General features: G+C 41.6%; 2 protein-coding genes across 9 annotated transcripts in view; one reads left to right on the plus strand and one right to left on the minus strand.

Annotated features, from left to right (window-relative positions):
• Positions 1-3,054, plus strand: part of LOC105204717 (ecdysone 20-monooxygenase) — a 32,774-nt gene extending 29,720 nt beyond the window's left edge. For all 8 annotated transcript variants that reach the window (XM_039458615.1, XM_039458618.1, XM_039458616.1 and 5 more), the window contains 5 exons: positions 131-293; positions 636-802; positions 909-987; positions 1,079-1,276; positions 1,363-3,054. In XM_039458615.1, the coding sequence (XP_039314549.1) occupies positions 131-293; positions 636-802; positions 909-987; positions 1,079-1,276; positions 1,363-1,488 (733 nt within the window). In that variant the 3' untranslated portion in view covers positions 1,489-3,054. The remainder of the gene's footprint in view (positions 1-130; positions 294-635; positions 803-908; positions 988-1,078; positions 1,277-1,362) is intronic.
• Positions 2,959-27,946, minus strand: LOC105204716. Its single transcript, XM_011173904.3, has 26 exons — positions 27,776-27,946; positions 19,618-19,718; positions 19,412-19,527; positions 16,650-16,809; positions 16,242-16,275; positions 13,249-13,390; positions 12,830-13,009; positions 11,770-12,159; positions 11,373-11,564; positions 11,234-11,295; positions 10,357-10,545; positions 10,092-10,263; positions 9,898-10,005; positions 9,582-9,652; positions 9,380-9,506; positions 9,022-9,274; positions 8,686-8,801; positions 7,991-8,129; positions 7,642-7,776; positions 7,404-7,554; positions 7,090-7,217; positions 6,868-7,008; positions 6,577-6,728; positions 6,027-6,387; positions 4,149-5,737; positions 2,959-3,853 (listed from the first exon to the last, which is right to left on the minus strand). Exons 2-26 carry the CDS (start codon positions 19,682-19,684, stop codon positions 3,593-3,595), a joined length of 5,436 nt encoding a protein of 1,811 aa, XP_011172206.2. The 5' UTR covers positions 19,685-19,718; positions 27,776-27,946; the 3' UTR covers positions 2,959-3,592.
• Positions 27,947-27,951: the final 5 nt, after the last annotated feature.

Below are 27,951 nucleotides of genomic sequence, written 5' to 3' on the forward strand. Positions count from 1 at the left end.
GAAATTACTTTTTCTTTTTTGCAAACTGTATCGCGTTTGTAATAATTCACGATACGCGCGAGTCTAGAAGATAAGTAAAAACTAACAATCGATCGAGCCGTTATCTTATCGCTCTCTTCTTCTTGCTTAGCATTATCTCGGATCTCGTAGAGGCGACCATGTTGGAGAAACAGGACGACGCCAGAGATGAGTCCGTCGAAGCGGTGTTTCTCTCTATTTTGCGACAGAAAGATCTCGATATGAGAGATAAGAAAGCTGCTATAGTGGATTTCATAGCGGCAGGAATACACACAGTGAGAGAACCACATTGTACTAATTACAGTTGGTGCGCGCGTTGTGGTTATTAAAAAATCATTAGATACATTTCAGCAATACGTTGTAATTAAATTTAAAAAAAAAAACCAATTCACAAACGTACATTTTATATACTGGATAAATAATTTATTTCCAAAAGAAAAAGCGCGTGGCAGTTTGTTTGTTGTAAAACGAGCCTGAATCATCGAGATTTACCGTTTAAGACGTCGGCGTCTTTTAGATGTTTCTTAGTCGTCGTTTTTGCCTATTATATCGTTCGGACTGTCAACCCGTGCAATTACCACTACAGGGCTAAAGACACAGTCGTTGGACGTTTGCAGCTAGGCAACACGCTGGTGTTCCTTTTCAACTTGATCGGCCGTAACCCCGAGGTGCAAGAAACTCTTTACAACGAGGCACGATCCCTGGCGCCTCCCGGTTGCGATCTCACAGTGGACGATCTGCGAAAGGCCAAATACTTACGCGCGTGCATCACAGAATCCTTCAGGTTTTTTTCATTTTTTCAGTCAATATTATGTACACGTTTCTATATCTTTGCAATTAAAAATATATTAGGCAAATGTAATTCTATGTTGGAACATATTGTATTGTAGAATCGTACCTACGACACCTTGCATAGCGCGTATACTAGATGAGCCTATAGAACTGGAAGGATATCGCCTTGATCCTGGAGTGAGTTAAATAAATAGCAACACACCTCTATGTTCGATTACTGGGGGAATACTTGTATTCACAATTTGCTGTCTCTTGAAACTTTTTATAGACTGTGGTATTATTGCATACGTGGATAGCTGGATTGAGTGACGATAATTTCAAAGATGCGTCCAAATGTCTGCCAGAAAGATGGCTGAAACCAATGGCACCCCATTCGCCGCTATTGGTAGCTCCCTTCGGAGCTGGTAGAAGAATATGCCCAGGGAAACGTTTTGTAGAACTTGCGCTGCAGCTTATTCTAGCAAAGGTATGCAAACTGAAATATAAAATAAAAATAAGAAGAGAAATTGAAAGAAACTGTCAGGATTGCTTTTGTTGTTGATTGACGTTTAGATCGTTCGAGAATTTGAAATCGTCGTCGAGGAAGAACTCGGCTTGCAGTTCGAGTTTATTCTTGCACCGCAAAGTCCCGTGTCGCTCGGATTTCGAGATCGTGAGTCGAGGGCCGAGATGACCTGAACGATTTTTCACGATTCATCGGCGACTGTTTATCGAACATTTGAATGTTAATCGAGTGAACGAATGATCGCTCGAGTGTCGTCGAGTGAAGTTCAGGTTTCACTTCCTTGCGCGAATTGAACTGGTTCGGCCTCATTTTTTTTTCATTGATTGATTTTCGAGCGTTATTATTTTACATTTGTGTGTGTGTGTGTATGTGTGTGTGTATTATTTGTAATAGGGCGGTTTAATCTTTTAATTCGTTGAAAGGAACTCCGTTCGTCCGTTGAGGGTATTCATTGTTTACTCTTGCTTAATGTTACGATATTTTGTACATCTAACTGTAGGAGCGTAAACATTGGGATCTTCCTACCTTTTAAGACATTGACGCACATTGCTTGCAATACCCCGTATCACTTTCCTACTTCGCATCATTCTCAATTCTTTTCTCTATATTTTTTCCCCCGTGTACCGTAAGAAAACTGCGCGCACAAAATGAAGTCACAGAGCTCGCGTTACTTTATATTTATAATAAATTAATTAAAGATATAACTATTAATATTTGAGAAAAAGATGCGGCGGTGATGTAATTGCAAATGTGCCCACGAGTTCCTTAACCGCCCTATTTAGTTTTATTCATAATAACTAGCAATAATAGTTAATTAATTAATGTATATAGAATCGCAAAGAAATGTTGATCTTGTGTTATATAGAAAGCTATATATATATGGTAATGTCGAGACATTTGATAATTTATTAACGATTTGAATTTTGTTTGTCAAACTATGTCATTCTGTATAGCTATCGAGACCAACAATCCGGAGGGAGGGGAGAGGGAAGGAGGGAGAAGGGGAGTCGAGTTAATCTGTGTCAAAATCACGGTATAATCGCCCCTCCCCCCTTTCGCACAGTAATTAGATTTGTCAGGCACATAGAAAGCAGCAAGCTTAATTATAATTTATAGTTATTTATTTCTAAGCTGCAGATTCCGTTTATAGCGAAAGCGAGACGAACCTGATACCGCCTGTCGATTGCGCGCACCGGTTGACTAGCCGTTAGCTGTTATATTTACGTACCGTACGAAAGATTTATATGCAACGCGTAATCCGTTGACAATCGAAAAAAAAGTCAGTTTTTTTTCGATTATTACGCTTTTTAGAAAGCGCCGGTGCCGAATTATACTCGGAGAGGGATCTCATTAAACATCTCTTTCGGATAAACACGGTTCTTTTGATTCAATTTGAAAATAGATCGTTGATGAAAATGATCATTGATTTACATTTTTGTACATAAAATATGTAGATACTTCTTGTTGAATGTGGTGGCATAAAGCATATACGTATATATAAAATGGTGCAATATGCGGATTATTCGTGTTTGCAATTATTCAGCAAACTTTTAGTTTTGTTCTTTTTCGCAAATTATATATAATTAATTGTAAATTTATTTAATAATGTCACGCAGTTTTTCTGCATCGTATTTCGAATTGCATTATCATGTAATATGTTAATTTATTTGTCGGACATATATTCTACAATATATTTATCTTTGTTAACGGTAAGAATTATATAATATATCGTACATGCACATTATTCGAGTATGTTACATATACTTCATATAAATATGTTTTCTAGGCTACTGAAAGGGAAACTTCCTCAATTTGGCGCCAGATATAAAGATTGGGGCGTTCCCCTTAAAGTTTCCTTAATCATATAACGTGGGCGTCGCGCGCGATAAAACTAGAAAAATTTGATTATTTTCCTCTTATCCGGGCACTCACGTTATTTGGTATGATAACGACGTATAGCTAGAGACATGATAATAGTCTTACTTATTTTGGTTTAACAATTATGAGAGAAATGACGTAATAAGCGAGAACAATTTTCATTATCTAATCTTGCAGGTCTATCTTACGATAAAACTATCAACACTTTCGAGCTGTCCGTTGAAATTATTGTCCTTACAGCTACAGCTTTAGTATCAACTGTCAGACTCCCGGATTCAGCTTATCTTGCGTAAACGTTAACGGTTTGTTAATTCTAATGCGATTGTTAAATGTATGAATTCTTTTTGAGTTTAAATTTTTGACAGCGGATGCAATTTCCTTCTTTATCAATAAGAGTTATCACTTGACCATAACTTTGACCATGCTTTTCGGCAAGTTTGGTGTAGAACCCTTGTTGACGCTGGCGGCCGTAGGCCTCATAAAGCTGTGACTCTTAGAGCTGACTCGCGGCTGCATCAATCTGCTCTTCGTTGCGGACATCTTATCACCGGAAAGAGGTCGATTTCCTAAGATTGACTGTCGACCGACGCTGCTTCCGCTGCTACTGCTACGCGAGGCGATCGGCCGGCCTCTTGTCACCTTTGGCATGCCAGGCACCATCTGACAATTAACGATATTTAATTGAGGACATTCCTGTTTGACAATGAGAGATACCGAAGTGAGAAAAGAGATATGCCATACGATAATGGCATTTTATTTCAAAAGATCGTTTAAAGGAAAACTACTATATTAACATATAACGTAGTAGCATAAGCGGAAAGTTAAGAAACGCTCGTCGGAACTAATTGGTATCTCTCTTTCTCTATTCGAAAAAAAATTTAGTATTTCTAGATTTGTATTGTGTATTTCATGATTTGAATATAATACGAGGTAAGTCTTTTATATGAGATTATACCTCGGGTGCTTTTCTAACGTTCCTCATCGCTGGTCCAACGCTGCTGCCGCTGCTGCTGCTTCTGCTGGCAGGTATCCTGCTGACAGCAATTTGACGAGGACTCTGTCGTCTCTTGTCGACTCCGTCTTTCGACGGCAGTGGACTATTGGACGGACTGCTGCTCTTTCTCAAATCATTAGTCAGCGCTCTGATGGCCGAAGTATAGCTCCGCAGATGCGCGTGATTCGCGGCCAGATTCCGCACCGTGTTGACGGACGTCGCGCTGTTCAGCGAGCTCCGTGAGCTGCGCAGGCTGCTCCTGGAACCGGAACGTTGTACTTCGCTCCTCGACGTTCCCGTGTCGCTCAATGGGACAACGTTCGAGGTTCTTTTCAAAGAGTCAGTCTTCCTCAACACGGTGGACTCGCATTTTGCGCTGGCAGTGCGCTTCGGCAAGAAGCTGGATTTTTCCGATGCATTCCTCGCGGTCGTCTTCTTGTCGAATGGTTTGTCGGAAGTCGACTTGAGCAATTTGTCGACGGATAATCTTCGACCGTCCAGCTCACTGTCGACCACCACCGTGATGGCGCTGCGTCGACGCTGTTCGCCGCCGTAACCGCCTAATTCCGCCGGCGAGCATCGCGTCGAGTCATGCGTGTCCGTTTCGTAATTGCCCGAGGACGTTTCCTGGCTCAAGGTCTCCGACACGAGGCTTTGCGTCTCTTCGAAGCCCTCGTCGTTCAACTCCTGATCTCTGCTCTTGCCAGATGACGGCGGTGGCGGCGGCAGCAGCGGAGACGATGTCACACTTATATCGGGGATAAATCGACTGCGGAACATGGAGTTCTGCCGAGTCGTCGGCCGATCATCGCGCGGATCATCATCCTTCTCGAGCTCTCTCGTAACCTCGACGGACTTGAGATCCGCGCGCTTTTCTTCTTCTACGATCTTGGACGCTTCGTTCTGCTCACTTTTTCGATCGCGTGGCGAGCTTCCATTTCGTGAGAAGCTATTGATAATTTCCTGATCCTGATTCACTTGACTAGGTGGGTTGCTGGTCAAACGAACCGCTTCCTTCACCTGACTTGGATCGATCATGCTTCGATGACGCTCGCGACTCGTTACCGCCCGTTCGGCGAGCACCGCAACAGGCTCGCGCGGCCGCGACTCCTGCATCACTGGACTTAATACGGTATTGGTCACCGCCACCACTGGCGGTGGTTGACTGACCGGAAGACGCGAATTTCTGTGAGCCGTTATGGTCGTCGTCGCTGTCGACGTTGTCGACGCTGAACGCGACAGATGCTGAAGGTCCTCGCCGGAACGCGCGATTTCCGCTAACGCGGCATCAATGTCGCGCGACAACGACGGCGAGGCAGAGTCCCGTCGCTTCAGCTTATCTTGCCAGACGCGCAGCATGGCGTCCGCGTCCTCGTGACAAATTTCCTCATTGGTCAGAGCTAAAGTATTAGGCCGTTGCACCGTCGATTTTTCGTCGTAAATCATTTCGAGATTCGACACGTCTGACTTGTCTTTATCCCCTCCAGTAGGATCTTGACTTTTCTTGTATCTGCGAGTCCGTCGCGTCGCCGAGTACCTATCAAAATTACCTGGGAACCGAGATATATCATTTTATCGGCGGAAATTAATATTCTGAGACGCTTTTAAAGTTACAAGTTATATATACAGGGTGATTCATAATGGTTGGAATAACTATTTACCATGAGAGATGACTTACTGACTTCGCTTCATATAAATTACACGGAGTGCAGTCGGTAAGTCATCTCTTATGGTAAAGAGTTGTTCCAGCCATTATGGATCACCGTGTAGATATTAAAAATTTTAATGTGTCAGTTTGGGCCGAACAAACTTTCGTTTGTTTCCGATTGCTGTGCTTACCAGTACCAAGATCCGTGGGGCTAATCGGCTTCAATATCGCAGTCTTTGCTTCTCGATTCTGGAGGGAGCTGCTGCAACGTTCCCTTTTACAGGGTTCCTTCTCCACAGGTTTCACCTCCTTCGGCGGACTGAACAACCGTCTGGTTGCTGGTGGCGTCTCAATATTGTCCGAATCGATCTCGATCTTATCGCTGACTCTTTCCTCATCCGTGGCCTTTCTGCCGAGCTTAGAGAATCGCCGAGTCGCAGGCGCTTGCGTTCCGGTGTACGGCTGCCGGAGATAGATTGTTAACTCGTCCTGAGTATCTAAATTTATCGCGTCATTGACTTTGTTTTTCCTTCTATCCTCTTCTCTGATCGCCTGCGAATCGTAATTTAACTCTTTGAAACTTTAATATTCTCTAAAAATATTCAATTACTTTCCTCTGTCAGACTCTACTTACAATTAGAAAAGTTCTCACTTTGAAAACACTATTATTTTCTTGTTTATAAATTATTATATTTATTTGTCATTAAATTAAGCCCGATAAGTTGGTTGGTTCACATTTACCTGCAGAGTGCTCGGCATGAGAGCGTTCTCCGTGCTATGCCTCGATCTAAATCTACGGGAATAACGCGGATCACCCTCTTCCGTACTATTTGGTACGTTCAAGCTCGATTTTCGCCAGGGAGACTTGTCTTGAGACGATAGCGGTTGAGCTTCTAAAAAGAACGATATTCCCTTAAATTCGTCAATCGCCACGGATCGTTATATCTTAGCTCGTTTGAAATTATTACATTATAGAAATATTTACCAACTGATGTGCCTCAATAAAGCAATAAATTTACAATTTATGCGCACCTTCAATGGCCTCCATCGTACGCATCACGTCCGTTTTCTCGACAGACGGTCGCCAGTCGTAAACTTCGGAGAACCCTCCTCCTTCGAGCATGGTTTGGTCTTCCGTCAAAGTGTTGTTCATCGGGCTCTTGCCTTCGCTTTCTGCAATTGGACACGTCTCATGTTAAAAAGCATGGTATTAAAAAAGTTACCTCAATATTTGCAAAAAGTAAACTTGCTCACCCGAGTCTTCGAAGGACCGTCGATTCGCTTGATGCAATTGCTTCGCTCTTCTTTGAAGTTGCTCGCCCGCACGATCCTCCTTCTCGTTCTCCGAAAGCCAAGCTTCGATCTTTTGTCGCCAAGCTTTCCTAATTTCCACAAATGATGAATTAAACTTTACTAACAATAAGAATTTGTTTTCCGTTACATTTGTTTTTCATTCCCTTTCTTTTTTTGTCGTTTCATATACACATTCCTCTTTATTTCGAATCTTCACATGTAAGAGTGCGATTCAAAGGCCGTAGAATGCAAATTACGTTGCTACTGCGACTCACCCGGTTGGTTTCGCTTCCTCCTCTTGCAAAAATGGTTTGCTCTCCGCAAGAGGAGACGGCGAGTTCGGCCGTTCCCGATCTCCCGAAAAATCAGCGTTTAGCAGATCCCCTCTTCGCGACTGTCCGCGTGCTCTCCGTGCCCATGATCGATCTTGGAAATTTTTCAATTCAAAAATTCATTTTCGTTTTGCACACACGTAATAATAGCGCTGTAGCGCTATGAAATATTATTAAATACCTAAACTTCCCCATGATTTTCTCTCCCGGGTATTATCCTGTCCAGACGTTCGTAAGAAGTCCATCAAATTTCCGTCGTCATCCTCGCAAGGTATTCTACTCCTGCGCCGACGAAGCGTGCCGTTCGGCGTGACGTCTGTCAAATAAAATATCGTGAAATACGTATCGCGATTACGTTGATATTTGCCTGTCAACCACAGAAACAGATTGCGCAAAGGTTGTAGAGAATTGAAAAATATTCAATTCTTATTGGCAATAATTTGATTAATTAGAAGAAAGTAACGTTTCGTGCTATTTAAGGAACTTTTAATTTCTCAGCTTTTTTCAACACACAAATTGCGACGTGATACCTGGTGAGTATGTATCTTCTTTGGTAGATTGTTGATCGGGACCGCCAGAACACGATCCTAAACGACGTCGGATGCTCGGTGATCCAATGACGGAGACGTCCTCGTCCGACGTAACACCGCTATTCTGCAGCCTTCTTATCTAGATATCGTCGAATATTTGTTAATCGTGTCTCATTATTTCGATAGCATTTAAAATTAAAAACTATATTTACACAGTAAGAAATAAAATGTCCCAGAAAGTTCACTCTAAATTTTAAGTTAAAATAACACTTCTTTTAAGTTATTAAGTTAAAATAAGAGTAATTTTAACTTCAAGTTTAGAGTGGACTTTCTGGGACATACAAAAGTGTTAAATTGGCATTTTATTTTTTACAGTGTATGTATTATTTCATGATACAGAAAAAGAAAAAAAAAAGAAAAAATTTGTCAAGTTTACAAAGACATTCGATTATCTCATACAAAGTATATTATTATTAAGTTTGATAGATCTGAAATCAAAGTGAGCCGAGTCCACATAATAATATTTATATTTTACATGTAGTCAAATACGAAATCATCTATACGTATATTAAATCGAATCAATTTTTTCTAACTCAAAGACTACTTTTACTTTAAAACATTTATTCGTATTTCATTTAGCGCTATTATCCTTTTTAAACAAGTACATGATAAACAGATGGCAAAATATAATTTACCTTGGCTTCGCCACGGCTGTAACTTCTCTGAGATAAACCGGGATGGAGTTCAAAGAGCCCATAGTCCATCAAATTAGATTCGGATTCCGAGCCCGGGGTCTCCGCTTGATTGCTCACTGCGTATTTAACGAATCTTATGTATCAAAAGGCAAGGAAAGAAAACGTGCTATCTCAAAAAATCGATATTCATTGTGATTTGTTTTTAGAATTATTTCGAGCGATTTACGGAGAAACGATCGCTGGCTTCAAAATAAAAGTCGTGAAATACAAATACTGCACTAGTTTTTGTAAAAATATACATAACTGTTTGTTTTTTTAAGACACAAGTGCACTTACGTAGTCGTTTTCTCGCCAGCAGTTGCTCCTCGCGCTGCTTGCGTCGCGCCAAAATCTGTTCTTCTTGGATGCGTCGTCTCTCGTTCTCCGCTACCGCTTGATTGAATTTCTGGCAGAACTGATGAAATATCCTAAAGCACTCTTCGATTTTGAACGTATTCGTATCCTCGCAGAAGAATTCCGCGAGCGATCGTCTCACTCCCTCAAGCTCTTCCATATCCCTCTTCAACTGCGCCATTTCTTGTTCAGCCATCTGCTCGGATTTCAAGCAAAAGTTTCATTAACTTTTTACTGTCTTTTTTAGAAAATTTAATCTCGTATTTTTTATATCTACAAATTTAATCGTTAGGTTCGTTACTTGAAGAAACTGTGCCATCTGTTGCTGTATATCGCTTTCGGTCGAAGAAAGTTGGATTTGATTCTTAATCTTTTTGATCTTCGTGTCCAAGCTATTAAATTCGTTGGTTAATTGCTCGATCGTTGTCCTTGTAAAAAAAACCCTTATTATGAGACCAATGTTTGTTTTACGATCGTTGTAATACAAGTATAATAATGCTTACTTTGTTGCTGCTTCTAGGGCATTCATATCTTTCGCAAAGCTTAGTAAATCCTTCCGTTTCCTCTCGGCTTGCTAAAATATAATTACGAAAGTACACGCTTTCATTTAAATTGTTATACTGGATACGTACAGTGCGGTGCAATGATTCGAAGAGCCTAGTAGATGGCTGTCGTATCGACGCCACAGTCTAACATTATACAATACATGCTAGACTGCGTCGGTAAGTCAGCCATCTACTAGGCTCTTCAAATTATTGCACCGCACTGTACACATTTGATTTTACTCAATCATACATCATTAATTAATCAATGGCTTACCAATGCTACGTAGTGTATCAGATTCATCCCTGGCTTGTTCGCACGAATTTCCGTTAGCTTCTGCAACGAGGAGAGCTTCACGCCCGCTGCATTGCCAGCATAACCGCCCTGTAAGCGCGATATAAATCAATTCTTCCTTGTCCGTATCAACATTGTCCGGAATCTCAACTGTTCGACGGCGAGCGAATGCGTACCGAATTGAGAAAGTTACCGGCGACAAGGACCATGTACAGCACCTCCTGCAGAGGCTTGTTCGTCATGAGGTCCTCCCCGGCAAGAATCATCGAATTAATGCTTGGCTCCAAGTAGCTCATATTCGCCGCAAATTCTTCCTTCAGTAGCATGCACTCGATGCGTAACTTATAACTACATATCGACAGTGTTATTATTTCACTTTTAATTTAATAGGAAAGATATTGATCTTTCGCTAGGTATACAACACATATAATCAAATATTACTTTGGCACTTGGATAAGCTGCAGAAAGAACTTCTCAGCGTTACCAAGCTTCGTCTTGTCGCCGTCAAAGTTTTTGAGCATCTCGAGCTCGTCCACTTCCGGCAATATTTTTAGCAGACCACGTAGCTTCTCCGCGCCGATATCGTCGTGACCGCCCTCCTTGATCAATTGGATTATATCCTCGTTCGAACTGAAGAAAAATGCTCTGATAATGTTCTGATGATAGTAATAGTACAATCTGCAGAGCTTCTTTCAATTTTTAATCCGTTAAGGTCACTCTTCTAAATAATAACATAACGGTTACATGAGGTCCACTAGACCCCCCCTGCACAAAATCAGTTGCCATTTGCCAACTTTTAAATATTTTGTCGCAAAAATTTTACTGGACATACTTTGAATCTGTTCTTTATCATCCAACAATTTTTTTGTTTAATTAGAATTTAATATAATAAAAAAATTCAAATTAAAAACTGCAAAATTTGACTTTTTTACAAAAAATATTCATAAAATTTTTACTTTTGTAGATAATTCAACAAGAATTTAGGGGTGTATTCTCAAGATAGTATACTTTCAAATAAATTTAACATAATAAAAAAATTCAAATAAAAAAAATACAAAACTTGACTTTTTTAGAAAAATATTCATAAAATTTTTAATTTTTGAAATAATTCAATAAAAATTTAGGGATGTATTCTCAAGATAGTATACTTTTAGATAAAAATTAGTTTCATAGAAGGTTGTTCGATGTTGAACGGTTTGTGTACCCTCAAAGTTAACATGGGGTCTTTTGAACCCTTAGTGACCTCAACGGGTTAAGATAGTCATTTTTTTAATGTAGAATATTTCTTAATATTTTTGTTAGTTTCTTATTCTCGTACCTTCGAAATTGTTTCAGGAAAATATTAACGTTCAAGCTTCTCTTTCCGTCGAGTAACGCGATCTAAATTAAAAAGAAAATAATTAATAATATAATGTTACTGTTTACAGCAGAGCAACATAGCGTTAAATGAGGGCAACCTCCGTCGGTTCTCGACGACGTCGTTCGGCATCGACGCCGGTACCACACGAGGTCGAGTAGGTCGCCGGTGGTACCATCGGCGGCGCTTGTTGGCAGAACAAGCCCTCCATCTCGGCCCAGTCTAGATCCGCCATCGGCGAATTCTGATGTTCGTTCGCGACGAGGGACCAGATGTTCCGTTTGCCAATCACCTATAACGTAAAAGTAAAGAAACAAAAAAGGAACGTAGACATCGTATAATATTTAATTTCTCATTATTTTCTTCCTTTAATTTAAGAATTCTCTCAATTTAATTTAAGGTTTCTTTACTTAATTCCAGGATGCACTTAGGGTAGAGTAAAACATTATTTAATGCGACTTAAAGACCCTAAAGACGATAGTTTATCTCTCAAATACCTTATGATTAGGTATCTTGTTCCAGTTGATGGTCTTCATCTTCGTTCTAGGAGTGGGAATTTCTTGTTGCGGCAGCAGTCTAGCGTGATTACTGGGCGGTTCGGGGGTAGGTGCGCGTGCGACGGAGGGCACGCGTAGGGGCGGTGGCATTGGCGGCGGCTCCATCGGTGCATCAGACGTGGCGACGTTGGCGGAAAGCGGTAGCGGAGGCGGCGGTGGCAGAACGAAACCGCTACCATTCGACGGGGTTGGTAGACTCGGCGCCACCGGAACCGGCGGTGGCGGCGGCGGTGGTAAGGGCGCCGTCGAACCGTTGCTCGCTGGCAGCGATGCTTTTCGCGACGTTCCGCACGTCTGATCGGCACCGCGACAGTGACAGCATAGATTTGTCTGCTCGAGTTTCGTGAATATCGTTAAATTGTTGGATATTTTTTTTTATTTATTTATTCCAAGTGTAGTTGATTGTAAAAAAAAAAACAAGAAAGAAAATAAAAAATCTTTGAAATTACGTTTTGGAGACAAGTTCTTGCATTGTAAAATCATTGCGCGACTGACGGAAGGAGCACGGATAAGTCTACGTGTATGTAACTGCGCGCACTTCGTGATTCATCGACACGAAGCGTGGTACAGGTTTCTTCTTTTATGGACTCGCGTCTTTCGGTCAAGTACGGTCAGAAAGTAAAAGTACATGGCGGGTGTTACATTAGCCTATGTTAGCGTAGTTGACATTGGCGACGATTCCCGCGAGAGTGATCGTGAAATTTGAGTTGATCTGATGTAACGCAAAGTCCTCTCCTTCGTCATCAAATACGTCGCCGTCGATTGCGTAATCGGCGAAAGTCCGAGAAAAACATAGTCGTAACGGATAGAGTCAGCGAATTTACTATCGGCTCTCGCTTACGTTGAAGAATTGCATTATAAATGATCGCAGGAGCGATTGGAAAAACGTTAGGTGAAATCCTATTTTTTTTTTTGCAAAACAACTTGGCGAATTTTTAATAACTATTCCTTTTCTCTTCGATAGATGTAAATGAGAAAAAAAAAAATTTCGGTCATTTACTTGAAGACTAGGCGACCTCAACAACTTGGTAACATCCTCGCGACTCTCCAGTAACGTGGCTCGATGCACCAGGGTCTCCGCAGTGTCCCATGCCAGATCGCTAGCGGCGTCTTTCGGGTCCAGCCGCAGCAGATGCTGTAAGACACTCAGAAAGGGTATCTCCTGCGGAGTGTCTGCGACCTGTGGATGTTCTGCGTTTTGTCAGGCGTCTCTTACGCGAGCTCTCAACTCGATTACAAGACTTTGAATAAATTTTATTTAGAAATCGAGTGGCATGGAACTTCAATGGATGATTAGTTGAAGCGAATAGAGGGACAAATTGCGCAACGGTAAAAAATTAATATTTCCAAGATTGGTCGCAAAAGTTTATGGAGAATATTGGCGGGAAGAAAATAGAGGAAATGCCGGAAGTCGCTCACTTGGCCAAGAATAGCGTAAAAGACGTCCACATGAGAGGAGAGATCGATCCCGGGCGGTCCGTGATTCGTGAGCTCCTCGTCGGTCTCCCTCTGATCGTCGAAAGCGTCCAGTTGTACCCTCACATCTGGCGCATGACTTTTCCTGTAAGAATAACCGCCGTCATCCTGATCCGTCGACACTCAAAGGCTTTTATTGCGCTATACTTTTTGTCTTATTGTTTGATTTTCAAATATTCTTTCCAAAAATTCGATTCTCAGCACGACAAAAGTTCTCCCTTCACATTTTGTATTTTCAACTTGGCTCTCAATTCAATATTTTCAATTAATACGCAGCCGATTTGTAGTTTGAGAATTTTCGTCTGACCCAAAAATGGTTAATAACAAGATATTACGATAAATACCGTAGACATTACGCAGTTAAATTCTGTACGCGAACAAATCGAAACGTGATTGTAAATCAAGAATGCACGCATTTCACGTGTCGCGGGGTGTTGGAATAGCTAGCGTTCCGTGGATGATTTTGCATCTTTAAAGCGCACGGAAATAGTCGCCACGTATTTCGGTATCAATTTTCAAATCCAATAAATAGATCGGCGTTGACGTGAAATGATCTAGGCGCTACGAAAGCACAAGTACAAGACAAATACAAGTTTAATCACTCGCGACGTCATTCTCATTCAAGTCACTCGGTGATACATTTGTCGTGAAACTCAAATAAAAACGTTCACAGTGAGCAGTCTTAACTCAAGCAGAACAAGGCGTCATCACGATGTCAAAGGGACCGCAAAACGATCATTAAAAGTCACTTTTCGATCGATCACGATCGATCACTTTGATATCATTTTCTGGCAATATTGTGGCTCGTTGTTATGCTTGGAAAGTCTCCAACAATGGAAGCTTTCCATTCCATAGAAAAAAAACAAAACTTTTGTCAGTTCCATCAGTGATTATGTAGCAGAGTAAATAAATACACTGTGTAGCGATTTTAAAAGTCGAGACGGAGACACGCGATTGAGATTCAAACTGTGAGATAAGTCGAGCATCCAGAATGATCTGGGTAGCTTTCCAGTTGCGTCCTACCGAGAGAGCGTACCAAAATACTCTCTGCGGCGCGGCGGTCCAATCCTGCCATCGATCTTTGCTACGAGCAAAACAGAAGTGGATAAAGAACACGTATGTGAGCACGGTAATGACTCACGGAGAGCGATGCCGGCACGCACAGCGTGGAAAAGAACCAAAAAGAGGATAGAATTTTCTTAAATGCTTTCTTCTCTCCCTTAAAATACTCGAAATCTTCGCGTGTGTCGCGCGTAGCAAAACGGACGTTTGTACTTTACCGCTGGAATGAAATTTCGCCACGCCAAATACAAATTATACGAACGTTTTGCATTTGCGAAACATCCAAAGGCGTAGGAATGAACACATCGATTTGAAAACACACTAAGAACTTCTAGTTTCTCGAAGAAAAAAAAAAACAGCAACAACAAGATTCAGTGAAATGATGATGAGATTCGTCGATACCTTTTCTTTTTTTTTTATACTGGACGCTTGTTATAGCTTATTCCGTCCGAGATATCGGTTGTTACGTAGATCAACAAAATCGAGAGTCGGGAAGAAAACGGCGGCGCGTACCCTTCCTTTCCTCTTTCCTTTTCTTCCGTATCGCTGATCGCGCGGATGCCGAGGACGTTAGCTCCAAAGAGCAAAATATGACGAAGAAGAGTAATCGTCGGTCACGGGAATCCGAGAATCGGAGGCAACGCGGAGAACGCCGGCCGGCGCGTCGCGACTTCGAATGCATTTCTGGCTCCAGCACGGCGCGAGATGCAGCCGCAGGTGCATCGGTGCCGGTGAGGAGTTAATTCGGGCTTTCCTCGCGTCCCCTTTCCCATCACTGCTGTGACGTCGCGACCCTTTCTTACCCCTCCTCCCTCTATCTATCTTCCTTCCCTTTGTTTGTCTTTTCTACTTCTTTTTTTAAACTTTTTTTAATTGAAAATCATTTTTTAATTACAAACTTTTTGATCTTCCAATTTGAAACATTTGTTAGAATTAGTATTTTTATTTGCCAATTGGAGAGAATTCTCTCTCTTTCTCTCTCTCTCGCTCTTGCTCTTTCCTCGACGAGAATGTATCAAAAATACTCAGAGGAAGACGAATCGCTCGGATTCTACACTCCATTCTATTTCTTGCTCATCGCTCATCACCAATTTCATTCCCTGGATTACGCTTTTCGGATCGTTACACACATTGGATTAATTGCTGTAAGAAAACAATTACTTCCCAGATTTGATCTTTTCTTTCGTGCAAATTGCGATGCAACTCACGTAATACATCTCATGAACGAACTCCTAACCCAATTGCTCGATTGTGCTATTCACTGTTTGCCCAACAACTGCGATAAGCGGTGTGTAACAATCGCGATACATGTAACATTATTGATAAACGCTTCGAACTGTGATCTCAGAAAAATGTTCAAGAGGAAACAAGAAAGAATTAATTTGAAATACAAAATATTGATGTTTTTCATGTAAAGTATAGTGTAGAATTTGCTCGCGTGAAACATACAAAATTGCAAAATTATTTAAGGCAATATAAAATCTTCCGACAATATAAAATTTGTCCGTCTACGCAAATATTTTGCGTAAATTTGCAATTTTGGAACCGTTCGGGAAGTAAGGCAGAAATTTGAGTTATTTCAAAAAGTCACTGCACTTTTGTATTAGAAACATTATTTGGATTAGTGCATGCAAGTGAATCAACGTTCAGGTCGTCAGTACCTTCACGCGACAAGGGTCCTCGCGTTCGTTAGTGAACCAATCCTTTATTTTATGTAATTGTATCTCCGCGTTACGTTAGGCGGCGTGCGAAGGAAGAGGTACGGGTACAATAAAGCGTCCTTTTTCGTAACATTTATTATTATTTATTATTCCACAAATGTTAAGGTGTTAATAAGTTAATGCCGCGGATCCGGGTCGTCGTAGTGTACTCACCGCAGCTCGTTCAGGATCGGCAGGAGTTTGAGGCCTGCAACGAAAATCGTATCAATGCTATTTTTAATCAATATGATTACGGAGATTCAATCTGTTTATTTTATCTTGCGAAATTTGCGTTTTGTATACGAGGATTTGATCAGGTGAAACCGAAGAGGATATAGAATAGAGAAAAAGAAAATAGTCGACAAACCTTTTAAATGAAATCGTCAACGCACAATGAGAAATTGTAATTATGTTCGAACGATGTTTCACGTTAAATTGATCATTGGTGTAAAAAATTTTTCGAGGAAATACACGATTGTCGAGAGGAGGGGGGGGGGGGGGGGGTCAGTCTCAAGGCGACGAGGAAGCTGCGCCTTAATGGCATCCGCCAAGAAAACTCGAGTACCGTTCTCCTTCACTCACCGATGAACTCGTTGCGAATACGTATGCGGTCCTTGAGCACCGGCGTCGAGATGACCAAACAATTTATAAACGCCAGCAGTGCCGTCTGGTAATCCTCGGCCGTCGCTTTCTGTAGCTCGTCGACTACGACTCGTAATCGATAACGCTCGCCCTTTCGCTCCTGCATTCGGACATAGATCGCCATTTAAGATCGGAGTTATCACACAGACTTCTATATAACTCTAGATTGCGAATTCCTCATGTATTAGCTTTATATACGCGTATCCAAAATCTATGTATCAAAATCGAGACACAGGGTATGTGCGAAATAAGAGCACAAAGAATGTTATAACACATAGAAATTGATCTCCAGTGGATGTCCATCACCCTTCCATAGCTCCATGGAACGTCTATCTCCATGGTGGAAGTTATATGGACGTTCATTAGAATCCATGAAACATCCAAAACTCCATGGAATTTTATTTCCATCATAGTGGTCAGATGGACACCCATTAGAAGTCCATGAAACCTCCATCGCTTCATGGGATTTTACTTCTATTTGGGAACTCAGATAGATTTCAATTAGACATTCATTTAACCTCTATAATTCCATGAGATTTTATTTTCATCGTGGAAGTCAGACGGACGTCCATTAGAAATTCATGAAACCTTCATAGCTCCATGGGATTTTACTTTCATTATGGAAGTTAGATAGATTTCCATTAGACATCCATCCAACCACCATAGCTCCATGAGATTTTTTCATATTTAATTTAATTGTTGTATTATATTGACATATATTTTCTAGTTGCATTCTTATTTAAACAAATAAAAAAAAAGTTATTCCAGATACTATCCCACATTTGTGAAAATAGTAAAAAACTATAATTTTACTATTATTGATTCACGTAATGTCGGTTTGTCTACTAAGGCTCCACGATCCCTTTATTAATGATTCTCATAACATCTAATGGACATGTGTTGAAAACGTCTAACAGACGTCCAATGGACGTGCGCAATGTGGAATTGTGGATGCCTGGTTGCCTATGGAACGTCCACTGGACGTTTGTGGAACATCCACTGGACGTCTATAGAGCGTACACTGACAGGTTCAAACCTCCACGGCAGACGTCCATTAGACGTCCATTGGAGATTATTGTTCTATGTGGATAACTATTTAGCATATGTGGACTAGCGATGAGAGGTTAAAAGAGACAAAGTTTCTATATGCAGAATATATTTAATCTGTTGCCATTAAGGTACGTAATAAAAGATTGTCGAAGTATACAAAATAAAAATTGTGGAATATAATCTTTCTTCAGGTAAGTATACAGGGTGTTCATTAATGGTTGTACCCATTTTTTACCATAAGAGCATGATTTACCGACGGATATGTTTTTTTAACATGTAATTATATTAGAAATAACAAATACGTGCTCTTATGATAAAACATGGAGACAAGCATTAATGAACACCCTGTATATTATATGTGTAAATATCGTAATGCATAGAAAAACAAACACTTGAGGCAGCCATATTCCTTGTGCTCTTATTTCACGCATGCGTCTTGTACAAGTTAGAAGTACAGTCGTGAGCTAAAAGGTTGCATTGATCGGCGAACGTAATTGGTTGGATCCACAGGTAAGAACCAATTATGTTCGCCGTTTGATGAGCAAGTCTACATTTCAAAAACAATCGAAGAAAATGTGTTGTAACCTTTTAGCTCACGACTATACATCAAAATAGGGTACTCCTATGGAATTTGATTCTGTCCGTGAGGAAACTTTTTAAACTGAGAAGTCACCACTTTCTACATATTCGCAGTTTATGATTAATGTAACGACTAGAGCTTATTGGTCGTTACGTTAATCATAAACTGTAAGTATGTAGAAAGATAGCGACTTCTCAGTTTGGAAAATTTCCCCATGGACAGAATCAAAGTCCTTGGGTGTACATATAATACATAAGAGGTAGTACGCAGTCTAGGGTTAGATTGAAGTCTGTGAGGTATCATCACTCGTCTTCAATACCGGAAAATGTTATCTCGGGATATCGATGTTTCCGTTGTAACGAGCACGAAAGCAAAGACTATCGATGTTCTCTCGTTCTCCTTAGACTGACAAATTTTTTCGCCGTTTTAATTGATAAACCTTTGTTTCACCAAAACGAAGAATCACTTTCGACTCTTATGCAACTCTAAATTTTCTAATTTACATTGATCGAACGTATTATAATTTATTCCGCTGCATCCATATTCCGCTTCCTTTAACCTGTGCGCGATACGACAAAAAATTTATCTTTCGCAGCTGGAAACGCGCGATCGAGAGAACGACGGTGATCTGTTCTCTGTATGCAAATGGTATCTCAATAAAAATATATTTCGCAACACGATTGATTCGCGACGATATACAATAGGGATGTTACGGCAACTCACTCTTATACTTGGATAGCACGGCATGTTATTGTACATCGCATTTAGGAGAAGCATTATTTCGGTGCGCTTCGTTCTTTTGCGTTCAAAGGAATTGTCGATCTTGAACCGTGACTTTTATCTAAGCGCGGCACACGATTACCTCACAATGCGGCATTACTTTAGATACGCGGCTGCTATCTCTGCTGCCATCTAAAACGCCGCACCGCGCCGTGCCTCGTGCAATTTTAACGATCGATCCAACCGTTTCATTATATCTTCATCGTGCGAATGTGCCATATAACGCGAAATCGTAATCGGAGACGAACGAAAATTGTACTTTCACACGCGATGTACTTTTATAAATAATCACCTGGTACGTGTGAAGAGTATCGATGGCTCTTTGCCTGCCGCCTTGGCTGTAGACGCACAGCGCCGATAGCAACTCCACTACTTGCTTTTTCACGGATGGGCACGCCGTTTCCAACGCTGCAATCATTGAGATATAAGAGGCGTTAATACGCGGCATGGATCTCGCGAGATTACGGAATCGGAGATCGGGAACGTCCAACAATTTACCTGAGGCGAGCTTGACGCAATAATCGGGATTGTCCACGATGTAGTCGAGACCGACGTGGGAATCCATATTGGCTGCATCTGCGGATGCTGCTCTTTTCAGTCTGTAACGGTACAAAAAAGGAATTCTATATGTCGTATACACACTTTTTCAACTCTCGTGTTAAATGTGTACGTTTGTTAGATCAGAAAAATCAATTTGTTCTATGAAAATAAAATTTCTGGCGTGCATCACGAAGGTAATTTTAAGACATTATACTTGACTGTAATTACGTTAGAACCGGAACAAAGTACTGACGTTTAGGCGCTTAGGCATCTAACGGCACACGCCTATCTGATTTATAGAACGTTTGATAGCTCATTCGCAATAAACGCTAATTGCTTCGAACGCGTGTAGAAGGTAACGGTGCATTAGCACGCATAATTCTTCTTAATTCACCATTAAAATGAGACGCTACTGTTGTAGAAACGGAGAAAACCGCATGATAAAACTCAATACTAGTTAAAGTTTCGCAATGGACACGAAACTTCTCTTACTAATTAGCACTCAATGGCAGCCATAAAGTGCTCTCTAAGCACGTGTATGTGAATGTATTAGACGATTACTTTTAGAATTGATAATCCACTTTTACAACGAGGATAATATTCATGTACATATATTGAATTGAGTATTAAAACTGAAATTTAAATTTAAAGCGATATCTCTGTCGGAGAATTCACTTTGGCGCTCGATCATAAAATAATTGAATGATTCTTTCGTCGACATTTATTCCGTTTCTCTTTATTTTCTTTTTTTATATTTGTTGTAATTTATCTCCATCTTCAACGAAGAGACGTTTAGTTGACGAGGCAATTCCGTTACACCCACTTAAACCGAAAATTCGTAGAACCGACGTAAAAATGTAAATGTGGGACCTGAGATAAAACGCCGGCCATTGATCATGGTTTTAACTGAGCATCGGTCGATCCGAGAAATAAGCAACGTGTTTCTGTCTCTCGGACTCTATGACTCAATCGTGCAAAAAAGTGAATTTCCTAAGCGTCGTCCGAAGACTGTGATCGCTTTGTATTAAAGCGTGAAAACGCTTCATTTACGCTGCGAAGATTAATGATTCTTGGGATTGGACTTGGCATATCGCCTCTCCTCGCAAGGCATCGAATTCGCAATAACGAGTCAAGTGGATCGAGGCTGCACGAAGCACGAGGTCTAGGTTGAAGCTCAAGCGTGCGTATCCGGACATGCCGAGAGCTAAGTTTATAATACGTCGCCGTCGTTATGCATTCTACAATTACATCTTCCATAACAAGAGGAAAACGTTGCCGTATAGAAAGGAGAAACGGGCAAAGGGAACGAACTATCCTGTGTGAAACGTGTAAATTTCGTGAAAGGCTCGTAACACCGTGATCATTAGCCCGAACGTAGCGATATTCTTTAAAGAATTCCGTAGACGGAAGGCGGCACGTGCAAACGTGAAACGTTCCCGCGCCGTCCACGTGTGCGCGCGCATTATTGTAAAACTCTCGCGCTCGAAAGAATTCGAGGCATTACGTTCGCAGTCGCCGTTCGTCGATACGAGAACGTCACTGTCGCCGCGTCGTGCGACCGTTGCATTGCACCGGATGCAGACGGTTAGCGGAAAGGAGTGAGAAAGTCTCTGCTGACGTCAGTCGGAACGAAGCGAGAGTACGCAGGAAAAAGAAGAAAGAGCTACGACGGAGAGAGAGAGAGAGAGAGAGAGAGAGAGAGAGAGAGAGAGAGAGAGAGAGAGAGAGAGTAGTCGGACGGTAGTAGTAGCGATAGGTAGCTACAGGATTAAAGTATACACGCGTAATCTCCGATTAAAACTGACGTAAAACTTGTAAACGTACGGAAAGGGACTCGCTCGAACGAGTCCCTTTCGATCCTTTGACCTACAACAGGCGATTGCTCGATTTCTCTCTGACCAAGATTAATTCGTCGAGGAAAGCCGGCGTACGTGTCATCATCAATCGGTTGAACTCCTATCATGGGCTCGATCCTATCGTCGGCCACGGAAGGAAATACAAGGGGAAAGACCATAGGATTGCGTCATCATGCGTGCGCGCGCGCGCGTGCACGTACTTCGTGCTAGTCACGCTTAAAAATAGATCGGTCGGATATTAAGAAAACGAACGCGAGCGTAGAGACGAGACTAGAGATCAGATCGGAGACCAGACGAGACGAGAAGCGCTCTCTGGTACCTGCTAGGCTAGCCGAAAGCACCAGGCCGCGCTCTGCAATTCCGAATATAAACGCAGTCAGGTAAAAAGCCCACGCGATGATTCACGCGTGTGCACCGTGCACCGCGTGTCGCTCGAGCAGGCTGCCGTGCTGCTTGCCGTGTAAATTGAGCACGCTCGCGCGTGCCAGGTACACGCGCGCGCGCGACAGCAGCGAGCTTCCTGCGAGGCATATCATTCCTCGACGACCGACGGCGCGGCGAGACGCGACCTCGAAGCGCGCTCGCTCGAGCGCACGCGTTTACGGCCGCGCTGTCCATCTTAAGAGGGCCGCGGACGGTCTCGAAGTGACGATCTTGCAAAAAGCCAGGTGCGCCGAGCAATTTAGATTCTTTTTTAATCCGGGAAGGATAGCGTCAAGGATCGCGCGCCGTCTCCCTAATGGAATCGTTCGCGCGCGCGCGCGCGCGCACGCGCACGCGCGACGCGAAAGAATCTCTATATCCCGAATTGATTAAGGAATTTGTGCCCTTCCTGGGACGTGGTTGCTACGCGAATGAGGATGAGTAATCCTGGGAGTAATGCTGCATTTCTTCTGTTTAATAATACGAACATTTGGTCCGATGAAACTGAAAAGTTACGACTAGCCGTGTATGAATGTAAACGTTATAACGCGCACCGTGCCAATTATGGACGTGCGCGCGACGGGACGAACGTGAGATTCTTGAAAAATGCGCGCTTCCCGCGCAAGGACGTCTTCCTCCGTGGAAGAACGGAGAGGAGAGGAGAGGAGAAGAGAAACGCAGGGCCACTTCGGGTGGATGTACGAAATTGCATTCGGCAGGTTAACAGCGACTTGACGATAGCTGCTAATTGTAGGCAGCGTAGGAAGGCGCGATCGAGCACACACTCGCATGTATACTCGAGCGGTATACGCACCATCACCGTGTGTATAAGTAAAATGGCACTCGCGGCGGTCGCAGGATACCATATCGGGCACCTTGTTGACCTCGCCTCTCCTCCCCCCCCCACCCACCCCCTCTTTCTCTCTCTCTCTCTCTCTTTCTCCCTGCCTCCCTGGTTTCCGATCACTCCGTCCCCCTGAGCTCACCCACCATCGCACTCTTCCCCTCCCACGTCTTTCACTCGCGACAAAAGAGGTTTCGGCTGTCGCCAATGTCGTTCCTCGGCTTCGTCACGCCAGAGAGAAGTGCGATCGACGCGATCTTAATTCGATTCATTTTCGCGATTCAGAGAGAAGCCCGTTCCTTGGACAAGATTGGCGTAATAAGAACAAATGTCACAGCTGCATCGCAACAGGGAACGGAGAAGAGATTGTCGATATAATATCGGGATATAGAAGCAATCTAATTGGGAAATCGTCAGGAAAATTTGTATATTACTTAAACAAGTTTTGTAAAAGGGAGGAGAAAGTCCTCTGACGACACACTCTCTTGCATTATAATTCAGCAAGAGTAAAATGGAAAGATTGCAAAATCGTATAGAAGATGATTAACATCCTGGATGCGCATCCTGGCGAGTTTATTAGCTGAATAGAGTTTATAGATGGAGTATTCTCGATTCATGCCTCATGTTTCACGGTTTACTGCCGAATTGTCTCAATTTTGTCTTTCTGTACTCGCACTACTGTAAGTGATCCGGTTGAAGAATCGAACAATCGTAATTTACATTATTTAACGTAACCCCTGCCATATTTTTCTATGCATTTAGATTATTTTAATTTAATATACTTATATAATTTAATATAGTTTTACGAAAAGAAATATAAAACGGCATTCGAAGAATCGTAAATCACTAAGAATTCGATTGCCGAAGAGAATCGCGAGTGGGCAGTGCGCGTTCTTCAGACAGAATTATAATCCGATGGTGAGTTAGCTACATCACTACTATATATCCATGCATTGAGTAAAGAGTGGATCTGAGAAAGAAGCTCTCAAACAAAAAAAGAGATATTTCAACTTTACATATTGCTAGATATTTTTTTATTCCGCCCATTTTCGTTAAGTCCAAGAAGGATTCTAATGAAAGTCAGAGTTATGAATTGATGGTTTCGTACACAAATGATGCTCGAAAAGCGATTTATAAAAAAAAATGCCCCGATTAAAATATGGTCAAGGAGGAACACGTAACTGTGTCAAGCGATCATTGATACGCAGATTATTTAAATCTCATATTTACATGAAATAAAATTGATCGAACGAACGCATTTTCAACTATCGGATCGACATCTTGACGAACGCGAGAAGCGATTGTACCTAAATCGCCTGATTTACTGTCTCGCGTACGTATAAAGACTGGCCGATGTTTTCATTGTTATCCATTAGCGGAAAAAGGCACGCGCCAAATGAGTAATCAATGGCCATGTACTGTTGCGCAGTCACGGCCAATCGGACCGATTTTCTGTTCTGTCCCCCTTTTCATCTCGCTGCCCTCGCGCCACGATCGCATTTCGGTCTAAACGCTTTCGAGCTCGAGGAAAGACTTTTTTTATTTTCCAACTCGAGCGGCGTATAAAAGCGAGGCGCGGTTGCCCATCGATTACGTGACGATCAAAGAGAGACTCGGGCAAGGGTAGGCATCAACATTTCCATATAGGGCGCTAACCGGTGGAAGGTCTTTTAGATCCTAACCTGGGCCACTTAAAACCTCTTACGGGATGGCCTTGACCTCGCGATGAGTTTGGGAGAGTCGAAGGTTTAAGTCGTGCTAGTTTCGACGACGTATTACAAACGCAATGGACAGGATTTTCTCACCTTCGCACATCTTGCACTATATTATAGTGCGCTCTTGTTTTATATTTTCTGTATTTTATTTCACTCTGTACGACGAGCAATGTACGAAATGTGAGAAATAATGTAATTAATAAAAAAAAAAAATTGCATCGAGATAAACTGAATAAAACTTAATTAGAGTACGATTCATATTCTATTTCTGGCATCGATTATTTCGTGAATTTTACGAAATACAATTTGTATGAATGATTGAGGTAGATCAGTGAGCATGGGACAGCTGATGCGCCGACAGTATAACAGGTTCGCCCCTGTGTTCTTGGTAAAGGTGCACAAAAAAAAAAGAAAAGATGAATGGTCAGGTCTCGAGGCTCCGAGATCTTCAAACAGCGATCATAAACGGTTTGCAAATCGAGTCTCGCGGAATTAAGGCAAATCTCCTCCAACAGAAAAGTGTGCGTCCGAGCGACGAATATGTCTCGTTCGTTGAAAGTACCGTCACGTTTTTTTGAAAGCCGGCGTGAAAGCGGGCGATGGCATAATACGATCGTCCTTGCCCGAAGCGAAATAAAATGCGCGATCCGGACGATCGGGCATACTAGATCGTTGGTATTTTTCATCGCGCACGTGGCGGCACGACGACGCGACGCGACGTGAAGAAATCGGCCGCTCGCCGCTTCGACGAACGCGACTCGTCGAAATTTACATTTTACGATCGATTTTATCTGTCCGTTGTCTGCTGTTTACGTCCTTCGAGCGAACAATCAGAGTTGCATATTGAGCGATCCCGGTGATTGAACCAATCCCAAAATGGATCGTAAAAGATCACTTGGAACGAACACGACGAAATACCTTATAATCTTTAAAAATAACAATAATAATGAGATTATTGCAAATTGATTCAAAGTGTTTTTTAATTCTAGTAATAACGATTATCAAAGATAACTGAGAGAGAGAAAGAGAAATTTTTTTTTTGTTTTTTTTTTTGCTATTATCATTCGTTTCGATTATCATGTACGTTTGCTCCATTTAATCGATCAGCGCGTTTAATTGAGATATCGATCGCGATCACGCATACTATTACGCGATTCCCTCGCGATGCTGATTAAAATATCGCATAGCGAGAAAAATTCTTCGTGACTTCATAATTGTATTTGTATACCATTAAACGTGGACACTGGACGAACGTCGATATGCAGACGATCTGTAATGACGATAGGTAGGAAAGCTCTTTGGCAATTTAAAATTTTCTCCGCTTTTCTAATCTTTATACTTTGCTCAATCATGATTCCAATTAATTACAACAGTATCCATGAGAATTGATCTGTAAAAGCAGTGGATATATAAAAGTAAAAAAGTCTTGTAGTCCTATTTTACGAATATAAAATTATATCAATGTAGCGTTGATCTTTGCTCTGTTTTTTGCGCTTAAACAGTTGCCTAGAATATATTGTATTTTTATTGCATTTTTGAGCTTGATGCGAAGCTTAAGCAAGTGCTGCGTAACTTTTTGTCTCCTTTATCTCTATTATAGTCATAACTGTAATAGGAAGGCGATAAGAAATACTATTCTATGCTATTTCTTTGATGTGTTTAAACGGCGTAGCATTTCAGCTGCCGGCGTTTTTCCGCCTCGTTTACATTCTGCTTGGGCGATTTAATTCTTTTAATCCAACGGACTCTCTCTCTCTCTCTCTCTCTCTCTCTATTTCCGAAGGCGAAATAAAAGATTGGATGGAATCAAATAGATATTTTCAACCGATACATTTCCTCCACGCCTTGCAATCAAGAGCATGATTATCGTGCAACGCGCATTCGCCGTTCTAAATGCCACATTTGTTTATCGAGTAACGGTCGGTTTCACTAAGGCTCTGGGAATTCGATGATATTACGTGTTATTACATGATAATAGAAATAAAATAATATATATCTTCATACGTATCAATAACATAACGTAACGAATAATGACAAATGTGATTTGCATATTTTAATCGAAGTCAATAGTCAACTAGAGAATAGAATCGAAACTATTGCAAATGCATGACACGTATACTTCTATGATGTAATTAAAATAAACTAACATCTTATTTTTACGTCAAACGGAACGATTTAAATGGAACGTTAATGAGATTTATGGCGTAACATAGAGCGCGATGTAATGTGAAAGTTATTTTATTACGGTCTCTTGTACTTACAACTAATTAAATATTTATGATGTTGCATGTTGTATATTTCAAACAAGCCCATACTTATTTCAATACGGCGTTCTCTATTTATAAGCCGAAGCTTCGTTGGATCGAAATTCTCCAAAATAGCCTAAAACAGCAGCGGCCCTGTTCAACGGTGCCATCAAACAGAGTGTCAACACTGTACTGTCGGCACTAATCGCGTATCGCTAAGTGAAACCGCACCTTGCGACTGTGGTATGGGTGTTTAACAATCTTTCTTCCAACGAGTTGTCCTTGCGTTGCGCGAAAAGCCCGAAAATTTCAAACACGATCGTGCGAAAGATATCACCTTTGCGGGTGAAGAGGCATTGAAATCACTACACGGCGAGAATCGCATACAGTGGCTGAATCGCGCAGCAGGCTTTTTCTTTTCTGTATTTCTCCACTTTTTTTTTTTTTTTTTTTTTAATCAACACTACGTATCCATAATCTGTCGCATCTTACTTACTCGATATACGGAGACTGTATTCAGAGATGAAAACGAAGCATTTAACCCTGAACAAGCGCGACGAGAACATGAATGTACAGTCTGTCTGTTATTGGCGTGTCCAGCGGTAAATATGATTATTCACCGTTGAGAATAGTTTAGTTTGGCTCTTGAAAAATTCTTCACACTTATTAAAAGAATATATTTTTCCCAAAACGTATAAGCTGATTGATATATCGACATAAATTTTCATCACAAGATTGTAGTCTTAAAAGCTTCACAAATATTAAACATTAAATATTCTCGATCTCTTTTTCGATATAATAATTATATTCAATAAATAACCGATATATATACACTATTTTAAACAATTGATAAATTAGTTAATGTTTGTTTTTTGGACATTTTCAAAATATCCTGCAAGATTTTTTCAGGTTTTCAAAATGTTCACTAGGCTCTAGACAGGATGCCTGTAATAGTCAACGAATAAAAAAAAAAACGGTTCTGCATCATACAATGTAGAAAAGACGAGTGTTAACGCAATCGGGACCTCTCACCTTGTTCTCTCATCGGACCAACGCGACGACTCCCGGACCGATGGCGCATCGCCTGACTAACATCTCGAGCGATCGGAGCGGCACGCTCCGTTGTACGCACTTTTTTCGCCGAGCAGCGATTCGCGGAAACTGCGTTTCAGGAGCCCGCGACGACACGACGTCCGTCGCAATCGTGC

Source organism: Solenopsis invicta, chromosome 16 (genome assembly GCF_016802725.1).
Source record: "Solenopsis invicta isolate M01_SB chromosome 16, UNIL_Sinv_3.0, whole genome shotgun sequence".
Taxonomy (NCBI): Eukaryota; Metazoa; Arthropoda; class Insecta; order Hymenoptera; family Formicidae; genus Solenopsis; species Solenopsis invicta.